This window comes from Leptopilina heterotoma, unplaced genomic scaffold, assembly GCF_015476425.1.
Source record: "Leptopilina heterotoma isolate Lh14 unplaced genomic scaffold, ASM1547642v1 Lhet_14, whole genome shotgun sequence".
Classification (NCBI taxonomy): domain Eukaryota; kingdom Metazoa; phylum Arthropoda; class Insecta; order Hymenoptera; family Figitidae; genus Leptopilina; species Leptopilina heterotoma.
Window position 1 is genome coordinate 619,775 of NW_025110859.1, and position 21,424 is coordinate 641,198.

The following is a 21,424-nucleotide window of genomic DNA, read 5'->3' on the forward strand; positions in this document are numbered from 1 at the left end:
TTATTTATTATTTCACATTTCTCAATTTACCACGTGAGGGGAAATTATTTAAAAAAATATCCAGTTGTCTCAAATTTAAATTGTTGTTCTGCTTTTTTACTCGACTATTATCCAAGCTTCAATTAACAAAGAAATTGTAAATAATTAATTTGGAAAATAATTTACTTTGTAATATTTGGACTAAAAATTGATAATTCTTTTACAAATAAATAAATAATAAAAAAAATTGAGGAGAATAGTAAAAAAATATTTCAAATTTGAATTTATCACTTCGCTATTTTTATTTCTTTAGAGAAATGTAAAGTAAAGCAGGCGAAATATCTTAAAATGAGACATCTGAGACGAGCTTAAAGATATGGAACGTGGCAATATGCAGGCATGATGAGAAAGATGAATGGCATTCAGAAAAGATGATTTACATGAGACGCGTAAACTCTCTCTTTCATATTTAGATAAATTGAGGGGATGCTATTGACCTTTTTACTAACAAAAAAATGACCCTTTGATACTTTACGTAAACGTTCGACTTCTTTTCAAAAAATCCAAGCAATAAAACGAACAAAAATAGAAATAGAAATATTCTTCAATTCTTTTATGCTAAATTTATTCCAATAATTTCCTTCCCTTTTTTCCTTTCAAGTAATTAAATGAAGTTAAATTAACATTTATTTCACATTTACTTTGCATTTAAAATAAACACGTAATTAATCATTAATCAAAAAAAAATTCCCGTTAAAAAATTAATGATATTAAGGGGTTAAACCACTCTAGAGCGTCAAAAAGGGGTTCTAATTTCAACATTTTTTTAAAAGAAAAGTTTAAAAGTAATGAAAAATATGTTTACATATCTCTATCAGGTACACTTTAAAGAAAAAAAAATATACTTTATACATTTTTTTTGTTTAAAAACAGCAGCTGTACATGTACGTGATGGAAACCCTTTTTAAAAAGAATTCCTTCGCGGCCGGAAAGGTTTTTGGTACAATTTTCATCCTAGAGCAGAAAACAATTTTTTTTCTATTTTTACATCTCAAAAGCTGGAGAAAGACGTAGGGGATTCTTTTTAAATCTATTTTTGCAAAAATGGTGAACATTTTATGGAAAAACTGAGTTTTTGACTGAAAAAAATAGGCACTAAATTGTTTATAACTAAAAGAATATGCAACATAAAAAAAATCCCCTACGTCTTTCTCTAGCTTTTGAGATGTAAAAATAGAAAAAAATTTGTTTTCTGTTCTAGGATGAAAATTGTACAAAAAACCTTTCCGGCCGCGAAGGAATTCTTTTTACAAAGGGTTTCCATCACGTACATGTACATCTGCTGTTTTTAAACAAAAAAAAATTTATAAAGTATATTTTTTTCTCTTTAAAGTGTACCTGATAGAGATATGTAAACATATTTTTCATTACTTTTAAACTTTTCTTTAAAAAAAATGTTGAAATTAGAACCTCTTTTTGACGCTCTAGAGTGGTTTAACCCCTTAATATTTTTAAATGTAATTATCAATTTAATTTTATTTCGACGTGATTTAATTTCGATTACTTATTTAGTGTATATTGTATATTTTTATTTTCCATTAATTAATCAACAATAGAAATATACGAAAAATTAAATTAAAAATGATAAAAATTTAGAAATATTCTCGATATTTGAATAAAATAAAAATTTGAAAATTTTTCTTTTTCGAAAATAATGAATTTTTGTAAATATAAATTTGACAATACTCAGTAAACATATTTCATTAGAAAATATATTCAAAATGCAAATTTCTTTGTGTGACGTAAACAATAATTCCATAAAAATATTTTATAACAATTTCAAGATAACGATGACAAATATTTAATATTTAGAACTTGATAAAGAGCGTAGAAGACGCTTTTCTAAAGAATCAAGAAAGACATAAATTCATCAAAGAAATCTAGTACAGTTTTGATAAAACTGGATTCTGTTACTTTTTATTTCTAAAATTTGTCTATTTAACAGAATTTTTAAACTCAGCAAGAATTTATTTTTTATAACAAAATCTGTAGCTTAGTAAATTATTATTTAAAATGAAAATATTTTTTTTCTAATCAAAACATTATTCAAGTTGTGAATTTTATGAATTTGCAATTCGTGAAAATTAATTCCGTGAAATGATAAAAATATTCTCTTCTATACAATTTTTTATGAACAAAAAAATTCTCTTTTTTGCAAATTCTTCGAAAATAAAAATTTCCTTTAATACAAATTTCATTCAATAAAAATTCTTTTCTATGTAAATTTCATTAAATGAAAATTCTCTTTAGTAAAAATTACTTTAAACAAAAATTCCCTTTTATACAAATTTTTTCAATTCAAAATTCTTTTTTATGCAAATTTAATATAAAAAATTTTCTATTTTACAAATTTCTTTAAACAAAAATTCCCTTTTATACTTTCATTAATTAAAAATTCCCTTCTGTACAAACTGCTTTAAATAAAAATTCTTTTTTATACAAATTCCATTAAATGAAAATTTACTTTTGTACAAATTTCTTTAAACAAAAATTTCCTTTTACATCAATTTCATTAATTAAAAATTCCCTGCTGTACAAATTTCTTCAAATAAAAATTTTCTTTAATATCAATAAGTAAAAATTTCCTTTTATACAAATTACAAAAAAATTCTCTTTTATAAAAACTCAAATAATAAAAAGAATTTTATTAAACAAATTTCCTTCAATAAAAATTATGTTTTAAAGCATTAAATAAAAATTCCTTTCTATACAATTTTCTTCAAATATAAATTTTCTTTTATACAAATTTCAATAAGAAAAAATTCTTATACAAATTTCTTTAAATAAAATTCTCTTTTATAATAATTCTGTTAAATAGAATAATACCCCAAATGAAAATTTTTAATCTCCACTTCTTTTTTGATACTAATACTTTATTTTTTAGTTCGTGAAGGAAGAACACAAAGAAATTTTTAAATTCAAAAACTCGTAAAATTAGAAAAATAATAAAAAGTAATGTAAATAATAATAAAAATAGTACAAATAATAAAAAATAATATAATTATAAAAAATAATCCCAAACGTGAATATAAATAAAAATGAAAAGTTGAAAGCAGGAAAAATTCAATAATATCACTCGAATGAAAAGAGAAATGTGAAATATTTTGATGATGGAAGAATGAAAATTACCCCTCAGGCTCATCGTCGACGTTAATCAACAAGTCTTCATGTTCAGCGTAACGTTGATATGGATTTTGTAACGATTGCTCCAGGCACTGATTTTTTTTCGCACTAATAGTATTCACTTCAATTGATCGAACCTGTTGTTCCAATTGTTGAAGTGTGTCATTACTGTCATTATTACGATTTTCCGATTGTTTCAAAACCATATCGAGTCTCACTGGACCCGTCACACCGTGACTACTTGTCGTAATTGGAAGTGAAACTGGTCCCGAATTTTTCATTGGAAAATACATTTTTCTCTCTCCAATCTGCTGCTGCTGCTGTTGTTGCTGCTGCTGCTGATGATGATGATGGTGGTGGTGGTGGTGATCACGCCTAGTCATTGCATCAGTCCAATGTGATTGATTATTTATCGAACGATTTGGCAATGGCGATTGATTGTAATTATTTGCTATTGTTGTTGCTGTTGTTGTTCTTGGCTCACTGGCGCTTGTCGATCTCGACAAAATATTTTTCTCCGACTTTTTCTCCACAACACGTAATCCCTTATCACCTTTGACCAATTCCCACTGCTTTAACTTCTCCAATGTTGTATTATTCCTGGAAGGCAATTTCCTCTGTATCCTTGGATCGACAAAATGCGGCGAGGTATTTGAAGGTTGAAGATCCGGATCCAAGGTCCTTCGAAACATCAGTGGCCGAATTCTCTCGTCAGGCCTCACTGTTCGCGCGTATGTGTCCTCACGATCGTTCATTATCTCGCGACAACCGAGATTGAAAGGCGTTTATGCTAAAGAAGAAAGCGTTTTGGTCGAATTAGCAAAAAGGATTTCAAATTCTCAACAAATTCAGTTATTACTTTATTAAAAATTTCGGCTTTTTTCAATTATTTCTTGTGGGGGAAAGAATTATTTTTGTAGCAAAAAGTATTGAAAAAAAAGAAAAAAACAAAAAATATTCTTTATAGAACAAAAACAAAAAACGGAATTTTTCAGTTTTAAATTACGTGGGTAGAAAATGGTGATTAAAAAAATCTCTAATGATCGTTAGCAAACATTTTCCCAACGGTTTTCTTGTCTAATAGGCGTTTTTTCCGCACATTTTAAAAAATTTCGAAAGCGAAAAAATTCTCCGAATGCAAAAGCTTGAAAAAATTGACAAAATTGACAAAATAAAGCAAAAACGAAACAAACTGAAGAGAAACAAGCAAAGTTGGCCAACAGTTTATGAAAGCAAAATAATAATATCAAATCGGAAGTAGTTTCCTGACTGTATGAAAGAAGCGAGAATATTTATCACAAGAGCACAGGTGTTCGAATTTTTTTTTTCCCTTTTACATGAAAAATTCAATCATTTCCGTCACGAGATTATTATAAAGTTGCACCATTTAGTTTGTCGGCTGAAGCGTAACGAGAATTTTTGAAACCAGCAATTATACTCGTGTATAAAAATTCATTCACTCTGTTTGATTTCGAAATTAATTTGATAACAAAAATATTCACTCCGTTTGATTAGAAAATTAATTAATGACAAAAATATCCACTCCTTTTGATTAGATAATTAATTAATTTCCTAACAACAAAAACATCAACTCATTTTGATTACGAAATTAATTAATTAATAAATATTCACTCCGTTTGATTACGAAATTAATTTATAATCAAAATTTTCACTCCGTCTGATTATGAAATTAATTATAAACAAAAATATTAACTCCTTTTGATTACGAAATTAATTAATATTCACAATAAATATTCACACCGTTTGATTACGAAACTAATTACCAACAAAAAGAGAGGCGAAAAATATTAGAAAAAAGTGTAGAACGAAAATATTCACTCTATTTGATTACGAAATTAATTAATAACAAAAAAAGTGAGGAAAAATATTAAAAAAAAGCGTAGGACGAAAATATTCACTCTGTTTGTTAACGAAAATAATTAACAACAAAAAAAGAGGGTAAAAATAATTAAAAAAGTGTAGAACAAAAATATTAACTCCGATTTGATTACGAAATTAAGTGCCGACAAAAAAACAGGGAAAAAATATTGGAAAAAGTGTAAAATGAAAAATATTCACTTCATTTGTTAACAAAGTTAATTAACAACAGAAAAAAGAGGGGAAAATAACGAAAAAAGTGTAGAATAAAAATATCCACTCCGCCTAATTACAAAATTAATAAATACCCAAAAAAAAAGACAGGAGAAAAAATATTGAAAATTGTAAAATAAAAAATACCGCACTGGAGATAAAATAATTATCTTTTTTGAGTTGATAGAAAATTATCTGAGAAACTGACAAGAACTTACGTGCGATGCTCGTAACCACAGTCAGTATCAGAAATAGGTATATAAAAGAAGATTATAACAAGGTGAAAGATAAGAATTTTCTGCTTTACAGGATCGTGTTTCTTGTTGCACTTGAAACAATATAATGAATGTTCACTCGAGACAATCGATATCAGTTTCGAGTTAAGAAGACCCAACTCTCTGAAATCCCCCGATTGGATTTACATTTGACAGTGCTAATAAATCTTCAATTAATCAGTTTTTTCAAATTATCGAACAAAATGAGAAAATTTATTTCCCCGATAGAGATAAAGAAGAATTCACCATTTTCCCATTCATTTTTCTCCAATTTCTTGAAATTTCATTATTATTGTGACATTTTTTATTTTTTACCAAGTGGTCATTAATTTTAGTGTAAATAAAAATTTTTAGAGTAAAATTTAAGTTTTTTCAGTGTTGAATTTAATTTTAATGTAAATGAAAATTCTTTTAGCGTAAAATTTAAGTTTCCTCAGTGTGAAATTTAATGTCAGTATAAAATTTAATTTTTTCTAGTGTAAAATTTTCAATTCGCAATTAAAAGAATAATAATATTCGAAGGCGTGTTTTTTCTCAAACGAAACACTTGCGAGATTAACGTTCGCCAATGACACTAAAATATTATTGCATACTTGAATCATAACTTGAATCACAAAGAAACGAAATTCATAGGACTAATTGACCGGATATAAATAATACTTCAACTGTTCATTTTTTTCTTTTTTTAAACTCGACAAGAAAAATATTGTAAAAATAGAAAACTAGAATAGGAAATGTTACGTAGACTCGATACGACGAGGCACTGCAGGGTCCATTTTCTTGCTGATAAGCACTGCCGACAAACTCAACTGGTGTTATTCCCTTATCAACATGGAAGATACTGATAAGCGATAGCCTACCTACAATTCGATTTAAACAGTGTCTAAAGAGAAAAAAAATTTTTTCGTTCCACTACTCATTATATTGACCATTTTTTTTCATTGAGAATGCCGAAAAAAATGTTAAATATTTATTTAAACTTTAAATAAGAAATAAGAAAATTTAAATAAATATTCCAGTTAAATTTTTTCGAAAAAAAAATATTTCATTAAGACAAAAGAGGTGTTTGAAAAATATTTTACGACAAAGAAGGTGTTTAAAAAATATTTTACAACCACAAAAGATGTGTTTAGAAAATATTTTTCTATAAATAAAAAAGAGAAGTAATTAAAAGTAAAATTAAGTAAACAAAAAACTTAGACTAAAAAATAAGGAAAAAAAAGAAAAACTAAAACTATAAAGAAGTAAAAAAAACGTATTCAAAAATTATTTTCCAAAAAAAATATTCTCAAATTGAAAAAATCCAAAAGACCGTAAATTATAGAAAATAAATAAACTTAGAAAAAAATTGAGAAAAAAAATTTTTTGTCTTTTAAATTAGAGAGATTAATTTTTAATTTCTTATTGGATCACAATAAGAAAAATTAAATAAACAAAAAAATACTAGACATCTGAAAATGCTTGAGTTTGGATTATTGTGTTTAAAATAAAAATGTGTAGTTTGGATTTTGCAGAGTCCATCGTTAGAAAATAAAAAATACTTGGATCTGTGCGTCATTTCATTATTTTTTTTTACGTAAATGTCAGTGATGTAATGTGATTCATGTCCTCGAACAGAGTAAATGTTTTCAATTGCAGTGAACAATTTATTATTAACACTAAAAATTAGGGACCGTCAATGAAAACAAAAAAAAACATACCAAATCACTATTAAACATTTTTTTCAAATAATTTTTTTCGAAGCAAAATTTTCTCTATAAAAACGTATTTAAATAAATATTTTAAAATTGTTTTTATTTATAGAAAAAGAACTATAAATAATTAAATGAATTTTTTTTGAAAGTCGGGTCTATACCTACTAAATAAGTAAATAAATAAATAAGTAAGTAAATAAACATTAAAGAAGTAAATCAATAAGTAAATAAACAAATTAATAAATAAGCAAGTAAATGAATAAATGAGTAAATAAGTAAGTAAATAAATAAATATACAAATAGATAAATAACAAAATAAATTAATAAATAACAGAAAATGAATATATTTTTAAATAAATAAAAATGCTAAAAGAATAACGTTAATTTTTTTATTATTTTCTTTTTAATGAAAATAGAGAATTGTATATAAAAATAAATATTCTCTTAATAAAAAAGCTTAAAAATAAACTTGTAAATAAAAAAACATAAAACTGAATCCTTTTTAGTAAAATATTTTAAAAAATGAATAAAATGTCTGTTAGTGATTATTTTCATAAATCTAAATTCTTGTGGAAAAGTAAAAACTAAAAAAGCTTCTTTTGTGATTATTTGCTGTCAAAATTATTTTCAAAAAAAAAAAAAAAAAAGAAAAACGATAACAGTAAATAACGAATAAAAAATAAATGTCAAAGTAGCATTTTCAGACCAATTTTCAAAAAAAAAAAAAAAAAAAAAAAATCCCACACTACGAACAACAAATAAAAACGAAATGTCAAAGTTTCTCTCGACATTAAGGATTCACAGAAAAGTTTTTAATTTCTCAAATTAATTATAAGTTGCAAAGAGGAAATTATTTAAATATTTCTTTTTCTCTCTAACTGAAGCTGAAGAAAAAAAATATAACTTTAAAATTTAAGAGCCTTTTTTTCCAGCGAAGTATACAACAGTTAATTTTTTCCCTAACTCTTTTTATACTGAAAAAAAATACTTTTTACGATCCACCTAGAGAAATGAAAAAAAAATTAAGGTTAATTAATAATTTTGTATTTGAGGTATGTACGTACTTATAGTGTGAATTCGCGACTTCAAAAAGGAAATTATATGACAAAATGTCAAAAACAAGAATATAGATGTACTCTCTATAATAATTCAATTTATCGTTTCGCTTTTACTCTTATATTTAAATTGAAATCATTACTTGTGAAGCACAAAGTAGCGTTGAAACATTTTTCAACAAAATGGAAAATTAATTTTCAGGTTAGAGTGAAAAAGAAAAAAAGCGTGAAAGAAAACACTTTTTCTGTTAGTAAGAATATATTGAAGTCAGGCAAATTTTTTTCACGCGAAGAAATTTAGACAAAAATATCAATTTCTCAGAAAAGAAATAAAATTTTATTCAGTATTTTAATATCAAAAATAAAAAAAAATCATGTTCTGAAGTTCTGAACGTTAAATTATTCCTACAATTCTATTTTTTAAATTTAAATTTAAAATTTATTTCCAATAATTATTTCAAATAAATATTTTCGGTATTTTCTAATAATTATTTTTCGAATATTAATTATTCAAATGAATATGTATTTTCGGTAATTTTTTCGGTATTTTCAAGTACTTTCAAGTATCAATTAAAATATTAATTGAAATAAACATTTTCGGTATATTTTCAGATAAAAATATTGTTTAATAAATATTTGAAATAAATGTTCGAGTTAAGTATTCAACAATAAAGTTCCCGACTATTGGGACCGAGGAAATTTCGTTTTAAAGCACACATTACCAAAAAGAAAGAGGACCAAAATCACATAAGAGCAATGCCACGTTGCTCAATTCAATCACTGACACACTTAATTCCATTGTTATGAGAATCTCTCAATCCACAACAATAATTATTGACAATTCATAAGCTTGCCTCAGCATTTTCACCGTTATGTATCTTAATTTCCTACACACATGGCAATTATTTTATTTCACATATACTTATGCAGAAAATCGCAAAGTTTTTCAAAAAAATAAAAAAAGAAAAGAAAAGAGACTTGAAAAAGGGGAGAGAGGTTCGTTAAAAAGGGAAAGGAAGAGATGGAAAAGAGTTTTTTTTTCTTTGCTCCCCTCTTTCTCTGGTTGAATCGCGATGGACACACAACACACGCGGATCTTTGAACCGCGCACCGGTAAAATACACGGCCTCACGGTGTGTATATCGCACACACAACTGTCCGCACTCTCTGCTTCGAAGGAACTCTTCGTGGTCCCCTTTGTGCCCCTCTCGTCACGCTGGTCCCTCCCATCCTCAAAAGCACACCATCCGGTCGGAGTGAAACGCGCTTACACGCCGCGACTGCCGCGTCCCATACCGATAGCCACAACCGCCACAACCGCCACAACGACCTCAGTGCCAGTAGGAAACGGTGCTCAGTGTGGCCATTTTTCCCCACCGTTTTTTTTTCTTCAAACTCTTTTACTCTTTTATTCCCAAGTGACTCATGCGAGGCATAAAAAAAATGCTCCACTTTAGTGCGAATCTCTATACTGCATTGTGTCAATGATTATCATCACCATCATCATCAGCGGCAGCAACGGAGCATATTTAAATTTACCGAGGGGGATTCTTTTGGTTTTTTTCTGTATAATACATGTTTTTAAGTTTGTAAAGTTACTCGGTAATTACATATTATTGTATTTCTACTTTGTATTATATGTAAATTTAATAAGAAATAATGGTTTTTTTTATTAACGTCTAAATTTAGTGCATGCAAAAGGAAAATTATTTTTAATAACCAAATGCAAACCAAAATTATTTTTTAATCATTATATTTTTTATTATTTATAAACTAAAAAAAAATTTAAATCAAATGACCAATTGTCTATTTTCAAATAAATATTTGAATATTAAGTAAATATTTTACTTGACATTTAAATATCAAATAATTTTCATTTAAATTGAATTGTATTTTCAATAAATTGTATTTGAACCAATAATTGCAAATTCCAAGCAAATACCATTTAACCCTCCTGAGTACAAAGCCGAATATATTCTTCCAATCATTTTTGTTAATAACTTTTGTTTAAATTAACATTAAGTAATCTATCAAGTTGCAAATTGTTTCTTAGGGACAAATGAATGTTATTAAATTATTTAGAACACTGTATATTACACAGGCCGACAAGATTTACTTTCCAAGAATTAGACAATACTTTTCCGAAGGATTTCGACGTGCTGAATCCGAATCCGGCCTTAAAATAGACCCATCACGTCAGGTTTTCGAGATATTTTAACCTAAAAGTGCAAAAAACCTGTTTTTAGTCATATTTGATGTCATATAACATCAAGAGATAATTTTTTTATTTAAAAAGTCAATATTACGTCTAAAAGTGCTACTCTTCCCCTTTAGTATCCATTTTGAAAATTTAAAAAATCTTCGTTTGTCTCTGAGTAATCGTTCAGAAACAGACAAAACTTCGATAATAAAGCAGATTTTAACTTCAAACATCTAAATTTTAAATAGTTCTGAGGATTTTCGATATAACTGAATACGAATTCGATATTAGATTCACAAAATTCAAAATGGCGTTTACAATATGGCAGACGATTTATTTAAAATTGATTGTATTTTCCTCAAATATGCCATTTTGAATTCTGTCAATCTGATATCGAATTCGTATTCAGTTATATCGAAAATCCTTAGAACTATTTAAAATTTAGATGTTTGTAGTTAAAATCTGCTTTATTATCGAAGTTTTGTCTGTTTCTACTCAATTTTCGAAGAATTCGCCAAACTCAAAAAATTCAATGAACGATTACTCAGAGACAAATGAAGATTTTTTAAATTTTCAAAATGGATATTAAAGGGGAAGAGTAGAACTTTTAGACGCAATACTGACTTTTTAAATAAAAAATTATCTCTTGATGTTACATGACATCAAATATAACTAAAAACAGGTTTTTTGCACTTTTAGGTTAAAATATTTATTTGAAAGTAGCAAAAAAAGAAAGAAAAGACAAGCAGTCATTTATTTGAATCAAATAAATTCAGGATTGCCACAAACATTTAATTTTGTTTTTTCCTGACTTTTCTCCTACTTTTTCCCTGACCCTAAAGAATATTCTGATTCACTCTAACAATTATTAGATACTCATAAAAATGTTCTATTACATTTATTTACGAATTTCTTAAATTGGAAAATTATTCGAAAACTTCAATAACTTCATTATTAAATAAATATTTAATCATTATTATTTTTTCATAGGAATTAAGATTTTCAAAATTTCAAATTCAAACCTTTTGAAATTCAATAACTTATAACAATATTATTATTTATAATAATTAATTTAAAATTAATTTCATCATTTGGATTTAGTTATTATTTTCTAGAATATTTAAATAAAATTCTTCTTTAAATCAATTATTTTTAATAATTTTTGATAAAGTTTTTTCGAAAATTTTCAAGTTCCCTTATTTACAATAATTTAATTTTATGAAATTTCGATTATTCGGAAATTCTTTAATTAAATGTACATTAGAAAATAAAAAACTTTTTTGAAAATAATTAGTTCCATAGAATTTTTAATTCAAAGTATGAAAAATTCAGATTTTCAAAGATTTTAATTTCAAACCTTTTCAAAATTCAATTATATCAATAAATTACGCTATAATGCTTCTAATATTCAATTATTATCTAAAATTTTAACTAAAATTAATTTTTAAATCAATTTTTTTAGAAAATTCTACGAGAATTCAATTATTTAAATGCTTCTTAGAATAGAATTTTTATACATAATTTTATCAACAAATGTTTAAATAATTGAATTCTTTCAAAGAATTTTAATAAGATTTTCAAGATTAATTATCACTGAAAAAAATATATTTATGGTACTGCCATAAATATGGCCAATTCTCACATATTATATTGGTGGATATGGAACAGCCATACAGTATTGCTGTTTCAGCTATACGCAGTGTAGAACAGCGTATAGCTGTTTCATTTTAGCTTCATTAGCTAAACATTTTCCCTATTTTCGAAAATAATTGAATATTTGTGTAGAATTTTGCCAAAATTGTTTTTAAATAATTGAATTTTATTATACTTTTGAAAATAATTGAATTCTTGTGATGAATTGTTATTTACGAGAATAATTGGATTTTGCAATGAATTTTATTAAAATTCCTGCAAATAATTGAATTTTGGCGAAGAATTATGGTTTTTGTATAAAGATAATTGAAATGTTAACGAGAATTTTTTTTTAGAATTTTTGAAAATAATTGAATTTCTGAAAAGAATTTTGATATTTATTAAGATAGTTGAATTCTTTCAAAGAATTGCTTTAAAATTTTTTAAATTGTAACTAATTTCAACAGAATTGATATTAAAGTTTTTCAAAAAAATACTTCATTAAATGATTTATAAGTAGTAACTTTATGGCAGTTTTTCAAGAATTAAATTAGTTAAAATAAATTATTGTCAAAAATAGAAAAAATTTAAGGTTTTTTTTTAAAATTCATGGTAATTTCATACATAGTTTATGAGACAAATAGAAAAAACACAAAAATTCGTAATTTTAGTATAAATTCTAAACATTTATGTAATTTTTTCCAATACTTTTAACAAAAATCCCTGACTTTTCCATGAATTCCCTGACCTGTGGCAACCCTGAAAAATTTTTTTTCATTTTGTTCAAAATTGAGTACTTAATTTTAAAAGAATTTTGAATAAACTGAAAATTATTTATTTTTATTATCATCTTGCTATTTATTTTCATCACCATTTTGTTATTTATTTTCATTATTATCATATTTTTTATTTCTATTTTTATTTCCAAAAATTTCCATATACGATTAGAAACAGCTTTTAAATATAAATGTCAAAAATGCATCATTTTTATTATACTCATTTTTAATGAGTACTAAATTAAAGAAATTTTTAATGTTTACCCAAAACTTTTCCTGCTCAGTCAGACCTTTTTTTAATCACTTTTCAAAACTGACTTGTATAATACTCAAAGGCATTAAAAATAAAATTGTTCACACTTTCACTCTGAGAAATATTCTAAATTCCTTATAAATTATTTATTTACTATAATTTTTTCCCTTTTCTTTTTTTTTTTGCTCTAACATTACGATTTCAAATAATGAATATTATCTCTAGAATGCGAAGAAGAAAAAAATCACACTTGTAAAAAAATTAGAAAATATTTTACAAATTTAGACAAACTGTGTTTTTTCAAAACCTTGAGCGTTGGAGCGCGAAATAAAAAGAACTAAACAGATACCAATCTTGGTAAATTTGATTCTCACAGAAGTCAACCAGGCGTTTGTTTCATTACAACAAATTATTATTCACCCGCGGCGTAGCGCGGCAATAATACAAAAAAAGAAGTGTGGAGAAACCAAAGTTCTATTTAAAAATTAAAACATGAACTCTTTCACTTCTATATATTACAGTGAAAATAAAAAAAAGAATTACACTAATTAGAAAGTTAAAAACCAGTTATAATATCACGTTTTACACAATTCAATATTAGTCTGTGGCTACATTATATGGTAAAACTATACGATAGTGGAAAATAAAATTCTATCACCTGAAAAAAGAAATAACTATATGTACATTGGTTTAGTAGTTAAAAATTCGCTGGGGAAATCAAAAGACAGTCTTTTTTTTTATTTCGAGTTTCGACAAAATTATCTAACATTTCTCAACAGTCAACAACATCCTGCGATGGTTAGAAACAATAGAATCGTTTTCTTAGCGGGAGTATATAAACGGTCGATGACCTATCGTGGCGTTATTTTGGCTGGCGCACAAAAATATTCCCGTCAATTCGAGAGCAGGTTCCTAACAGGTTCAAAAAACTTGTTAACAGGGGGCGAGGGGAATTCTAAATTTTAATAATAACCCAAAACTTTAGGGGAAATGCATCTAATTTGTATTTTTACGCCACTCCACATCATTTGGCTTCGAAACCATGTGGATCGAAAAATATACGAGAAAATAAATAGAAAATCGATAAATAACAAAAATTAAACGAGAAAATAAATAAATAACAAACAATAAACAAGAGAATAAATAAATAACAAAAACTAGACAAGAAAATCAATAGATAATAAAAAATATAATTAAAAAACATTAATAAATAAAATAATTTTATACAGTCAGTTTTTATATAATCTCCCCTCAAATTTTTCAAAAAGAAGATAAATAAAAGAAACATTTTTTTTCTTATAAAAAGAGGAAAATACAGGAAAATAACAAAGAGAATTGAAGTTGCGAATTTAAGAAAGTTCAAAGGCCGGAACTACTGATAGTAATGCTCCATTTCGAGTAAAGCTCATAAAAATACACTCGATACAATTCCTTTTTTTTCTCGTCTTTTAAGAGCACGGAAATTTTTTTTATACATCCACATTTCTTTGTGTAATTCAAAACAATACCTAAAAAGAATCACAGACAATCCTCTCTTAAAATAACTTCTCAATTTAAAAATATTATTTTATTCCTAAATTGTACGTTATAATAATAATAACAACAACAATAATAATAAAATATTATTATTATTATTATTATTATTATCCTGAAATTTTTTATTCAAATACAATTTATTTAAAATAAAATGTTATTTAAATATTTATTTGACAATAAATAATTTGAATAAAAAAAATATTTTTTCCTAGTAAAAATATAAAAAAATATTTTTATATAACAAGCATATTACATTTTTTAACTTCTTTTTTCTTGGTACAATTAAAAAAGAAGATTGTACTTCTGAGTCAATTTTTGCTTTAGTATTTGTATTGTGAAGTATAAAGCTGAAGGAGAAGTGTATAATTTTGAAGAACGGAAACCCACTAAAATGCGCAAGTCTTCGTAACAAGTCATTATTACGTGCGTAATTTTCTCATGACAAAACTGTTTGAAGCAAATATCTATATCTATATCTATATATATATATATATATATATATATATATATATATATATATATATATATATATATATATATATATATATATATATATATATATCACGTAAAAAAGGACAAAAGGAAAAAAAACTGAAGCGGAAGAATAAAAAAGATGGTTTGCGAATGGCACAACAAAGATTATACACTAAATGACGTATATATTGACAGCATTCACATGTTTCAAAAAAGTGGGTTAGCGACTGATGAAGCTCTCTTCAAAATATACCTATATTTATAATTTTCTGTATTTCAATTTTCACAATATTTTTCAAATTCATGATGATTCATTTTCTTTTCAATTCAAATTCATTCGTAAACAAAATTTTAATAAATTTTCTCAGCGTACACTGACAAAAAAAAATTATTTCATTAAAATTACTTCTCGATTATCAACTAAATATTTATTCGTATCAAATAATTTAATTATCCACGCAAAAAAAACTTTCACTTGGACCAAACATAAGTTTCAGTAGAATAGCGAAAGTATTCATCAAAATAAATAAAAATTTCGCTAATATATATAAAAAAATTTGTTGCGGTTCCAGGTGAAGATTTTTTTTCGTATCAAATAAATATTTATTTGTATCAAAAAATGTAATTATCAAATAAATATTTATTTGTACCTATCAAATAATTTAATTATTAAACGAATATTTATTTGTATTGAATAATTTAATTATCAACTAAATAATAAGAAGAAAAATAATAAGAATAATAATAAAAATAGCAGTAATAATAATGAGAACAATAATAAATATTGTATTTCAATTCATCAAAAAAATATTATCACAGAAAAAAAATTTATCATCAACTTAACTTGGATGAAATAAATTTCTTTTTCAATGTAATATTCGTAATGTAGAGAAAAAAATATTTCCAATATATATAAAGAAAATTATAGCACGAGTCATAAATTTCGTATACAATACAATATTTCAGCAGTAAAAACTTTTTTTCCCTCCTCCCCAGGGAGAAATAATGATAATGATAATAATAATAATAATAATAATAATAATAATAATAATAATAATAATAATAATAATAATAAAAATAAAAATAATAATAATAATAATAATAATAATAATAATAATAATAATAATAATTCATGCAGATAAAAGTTATAGAAATCCACAAAGCAGAAACAATGGAAGGTGTTAACAATAGTTGAGATTACATCAACAATTAAATACACAACTGGCAATTTGCAGATCTAACTGAACAAATGGAATATTTAACAAAAAGGCAACCGAGGAATTCAACAATTTTCATTTTTAAATTTTAACAATAATATTCACTGTATTTCGGTAAAAATATTTACCAAAAAGTATAATTATCATTAAAAATTTATCGAGGACTTTGAAGATATATATTTAACAATTGACAATTGTATTAAAAATCCAAATAACTTCATAATGATTCAACGATTAATGTATCAAGAATCTTCTGTGTAAAAATCAAAAAGTAAAGATTCAAAAATATAAAAATCAACCATCACTGAAGGTTCAACAAAGTAAAAATGAACTAAAGATTCAGTAACTTCATTAATAACGAAAGATTCAATAACTAAAGATTGAACAATATTAAAAATTCAACAACCAAAGATTTAACGATGGAAGATTTGAACAAATCAAGAAGTAAAAATCAACCATCACTACAGTTTCAACAAACTAAAAATGAAAAACTAAAGATTCAGTAACTAAAACTCCACCAACGAAAGATTCAATAACAAAAGATTGAACAATCAAAAATTCAACAACCATAAATTTAACAATAGAAGTTATAAAAAAAATGAAGCAAATATTGAAAATTCATTGAGACAATGAAGAGTCAACAAACAATTATATTAAAATCACAAAAGATACTATTTCAATTTACAATAAACGATCGTTTCAATAAAACAATTGGAAAGAAAAAAATAAAGAAAATTACGAACGCCAATCGCAAATAAAAAATACAATTGCCATTTTTTTCTAAAATAAAAAGTCAATAAAAAAAAAGTTGTAATATTTATAACAGTCACTTGACACTATTAGTGAATGAAATGGAAAATAAAATGTTCCTGAGGCTCAATAGTATGTAAAGAAATATTAATCGTGATGCCTTGGGACAATAATTTCAGTCAAGGTCGATTTCACGTGCATGCACATAGAGGATTTGCACACACATATTATAATAAAGTTCACGTTATTTCACATTATTCAACAGTAAAAACGGATTTTTTTATACACGTGATTAGTGACAATTGCAATATTAGTATAGAAAGCGACGACTTTTTTCCATTCTTTCTGCTTGCAATTTTATTCAGACTGGAAACAAGGTGCACACGATGACGTAATCAATATATGATTCAGAGCCGGATGGGCAGAAATAAGACGTTAACATAAGACTCTACTCGGATATTTAGTCTAACCATATTCAGCAATTGGTGTATATATATAAAACCGGAAATACTTTTAGATAAGCAAACCTTTCACTTGAAAATTGAAAAAACTTTTCTTTTACCTATTTTCCTTAATAAAAATTATTGAAAACGAGAAATCCTGGTTTGAAAATTAATTTTTCTTTTTATAATATCTCTCCAACGCGGTAGTGACAATTTGAAACGTATTCCCAGGCCTTTTGTGACTAATGCATCAAGCATTAATTACAATGACAAATAGTCTTTCTTAATACAAAGAACTTTCCATTTTTTTTAAATTCTTTTTGAAAACTCATTCTTCCGAGCGATAATTTTTATATTTAATTTTCTTTCAATTTATATCAATATTTTCAAATTCCAAAAGTTTGGAGCAACAATTTTCTTCTATTTTCGTATTTTTTAAAATTGTGATCCTAATAAAGTTCTGAATGTTCCAACGAACGAATTTCATTTTTCTTCTTTAAATTATATTATTTCAAGTGTTAATTTAAAAACATCAAATTGCAACGGATTACTACAAAAAATGTGGATCAAATCATAAATTGAAGCGAATTTTTGGTACCAATTTTGTTAACTTTGGAATCATTTTGTACCCTCAAGAAAACTGTGACAATAATTTTGCATTACTATCAATTAATTAGTTTCCAAATGTATATTAAGTTTTTAATTTTTCTCACCATCAGTAATTAAAAAAAAGGAAGGAAAGGAAAAATACAAATTAAAGAAGAAGATTATGTAAACAAATTTTGAATTACAAACAATTCACAATTTGAATACTTGTATCAAAATATTTGTTAAAAAAATTGATCACCTAAAATAAAAATTTTTCTTTCCAGAGAAAACACAACTCTCGAGGGAAAATGTTTGCCGTGCGAGAAGAAACGAATAAAATAACGAAAATTAAGAAAAAAAAATTCCTTAAAAACAAGAAGGAGAAACACTTTCAGCTAATCGACCAAACAAAATAGCAGAAGGCAAAAAAAAAGTTTTGCCTTCAAGAGCATAATTACGAGAATGCTTGAAAACCTTGAGGCAGTGCATAGCATTTTCTATCGTCAAGGGCGTGTTACGTTTTCACGAGCACTCACTCCTCTTGTTTTTACACAATCACTGCATGTTTCGTGTTTTATCACTAGAAAAAAACCAACAATTTTAACACTTTTTCCCCTCAACACATTCCATTAGACGAAAAATACTTTTAAACAATAATTCAGAACACGAACTTGTACAATACAGAAAATAATTTTTCTCCAGACAATAAGTTTCTTATCTATCTTTTTTTTTCCTCCACAACCGAGAAGAATATAAACCGATATCAAAAACACGTATAGGAATTTAAAGTGGCTACATGATGCGTATGTCACACAGGCACGTTCAACATCAACTGCGTGCCACGCGCTTAGAAAGTGCCTAGCCTCATGGGCTTTAGTCTCTCGACGAAACTCGCTCAAGCGCCCACGCTTCTCTCTCTCTCTCTCTCTCTCTCTCTCTCTCTCTCTCTCTCTCTCTCTCTCTCTCTCTCTCTCTCTTTTACGAATAAAAATGAAAGTTTCCACGTTCTCGGTCGATATACTGGACTAATGTCAAAAATCTTGTTTGAAATTTTTTTTCGGGCTTCCCCCCACCACTTGATTAATTTCGCTTTTTTTTATCACTAAATCAGAAATCTCTCTCTCTATCTCTATCTCTTAGTCAAGGACCGTATACAAAATACCAGAAGCCATGCTCTCACCATCAACTGGTCCATTTCGTACCTATTGAAATCCTTTTAGACATCAATCTTTCACGGGGAGATTTCTCAAGCGAAACAATTAAACGAAAATTTCTCGAAACAAAAAAAAGGTTCAGTGCCGAATAAATTTTAATTTAAAACTTTAATTTCTTAATTTTAATTTGAAACTTTAATTTATAAATTTTAATTCAAAACTTTATAGTACCGTCCGAAATTGTCAGTCCACCCATTTTTAAAGGAATGAAAAAAATTTTTTAACATAAAATTCATGAAAACTAAAATTTTTTTTTGTTTATATTTTGAAAGACGATAAAATTTTGAAAAGAATAAGACCTTACAGAAGTCATTTGGCCAAAATTTGTAGAAGATATTCTTAAAAATCGTCATTTTCAATGTTTTACAAAAATTTGAATAACTTCTAAAATAATGAACGCTTTTTAATAACACAGGTCAACAAAAAAAGACTTACTTTTTTTTATGAGATAGCGGAATGGTTTCCTATGTATTTTTGGACGCTGAACACGATCCCGACTTCCAAAATTGCCCATCACGTCAGGATTTTGAGAAAAGTGGGGGTAAAGACCCCAAAAACGCTTTTTTGAGGAATTTCAACATTTATTTTCTCTTTAACCTGACGTGCTAGAGACTTCCACAAGGTCTTAAATTAAAGCTTGTAATGTGCACTACAAGACCCATATCCATAAAATAAAAAAAAATTAAATTTTTTTTCAAAAAATGGGGTTGAAGACACCAAAAATGTGTGTTTTTGGATTGCTTTAATAGACTTTTTGCAATTGCTTGGATTCGTTTGAAAATGGTTACTTGGGGTTTTTGGGGTCGCTGATTACGAATCCGATATTAGTTTGCAAAAATTAAAAATGGCGGAGTCGTAATCAGCGACCCCAAAAACCCTGAAATAACAATTTTCAAGCGAATCCAAGCGATTGCAAGAAGTTTATTAAAGCAATCCAAAAACACAAATTTTTGGTGTCTTCAATCCCATTTTTTGAAAAAAAATTTTATTTTTTTTTATTTTATGGATATTGGTCTTTTAGTGCACATTATAAGCTTTAATTTAAGACCTTGTGGAAGTCTCTAGCACGTCAGGTTAAAGAGAAAATAAATGTTGAAATTCCTCAAAAAAGCGTTTTTGGGGTCTTTACCCCCACTTTTCTCAAAATCCTGACGTGATGGGCAATTTTGGAAGTCGGGATCGTGTTCAGCGTCCAAAAATACATAGGAAACCATTCCGCTATCTCATAAAAAAAGTAAGTCTTTCTTTGTTGACCTGTGTAATCTTAGGCTTATTTTAAAGGTCATTTTCTACGGAATAAGAATTACTTATAGGCATTAACCTGTAATTTTTTACTTAGAATAAGCATGACGTCAAAGTTGGACAAAAAAAATTCAAAAAATTTGAAATAATATTATTAAAAAAAAATAATTTTTGAAATTCAAACATATTTTTTTATTAAATTTTCTTGAAAAATCTACACCATATCATGTTTTATATATATAGGTATGTTCTAGAATAGTTTTTAGTACAAAAAATTTATTTCAAATTTTTCTAATTTTTTTGTCCAACTTTGGCGTCATGCTTATTCCAAGAAAAAAATTACAGGTTAATGCCTATAAGTAATTCTTATTCCGTAGAAAATGGTCTTTAAAATAAGCTTAAGATTATTAAAAAGCGTTCATTATTTTAGAAGTTATTCAAATTTTTGTAAAACATTGAAAATGACGATTTTTTAAGAATATCTTGAAAAAATATTTGTCAAATGACTTCTATGAAGTCTTATTCTTTTCAAAATTTTATCGTCTTTCAAAATATAAACCAAAAAAAATTTGAGTTTTCATAAATTTTATGTTAAAAAATTTTTTTCATTCCTTCAAAAATGGGTGGACTGGCAATTTTGGCCGGTACTGTAATTACGAAATTTTTATTTAAAACTACAATCTCTAAATTTTAAATAAAAACTTCAATTTCCAAACTTTAATTTGAACTTTAATTTCTAAAATTTAATCTACAAATAAATACTTAAATAATAAAAAGCAAAAAAAAAAATTTATATACTATTTTTGAATTTTACTTTCGCGC

General features: G+C 26.0%; 1 protein-coding gene across 14 annotated transcripts in view; it reads right to left on the bottom strand.

Moving 5' to 3' along the window:
* The window catches only part of LOC122497912 (serine/threonine-protein kinase MARK2-like), a 101,418-nt gene that overhangs the window by 36,303 nt on the left and 43,691 nt on the right, over nt 1–21,424 (bottom strand). For 4 of the 14 annotated variants that reach the window (XM_043605320.1, XM_043605327.1, XM_043605328.1 and 1 more), the window contains exons 1-2: nt 18,621–18,961; nt 3,169–3,952 (exon numbers count right to left, since the gene is read on the bottom strand). The exons of 2 other annotated variants lie outside the window; for them this stretch is intronic. In XM_043605320.1, coding sequence (XP_043461255.1) covers nt 3,169–3,917 — 749 coding nt within the window. In that variant the 5' untranslated portion in view covers nt 3,918–3,952; nt 18,621–18,961. Of the gene's footprint in view, nt 1–3,168; nt 3,953–8,999; nt 9,113–18,620; nt 18,962–21,424 lie in introns of those variants that run through there. 8 more of the 14 variants (XM_043605322.1, XM_043605324.1, XM_043605316.1 and 5 more) reach the window with 6 other exon arrangements.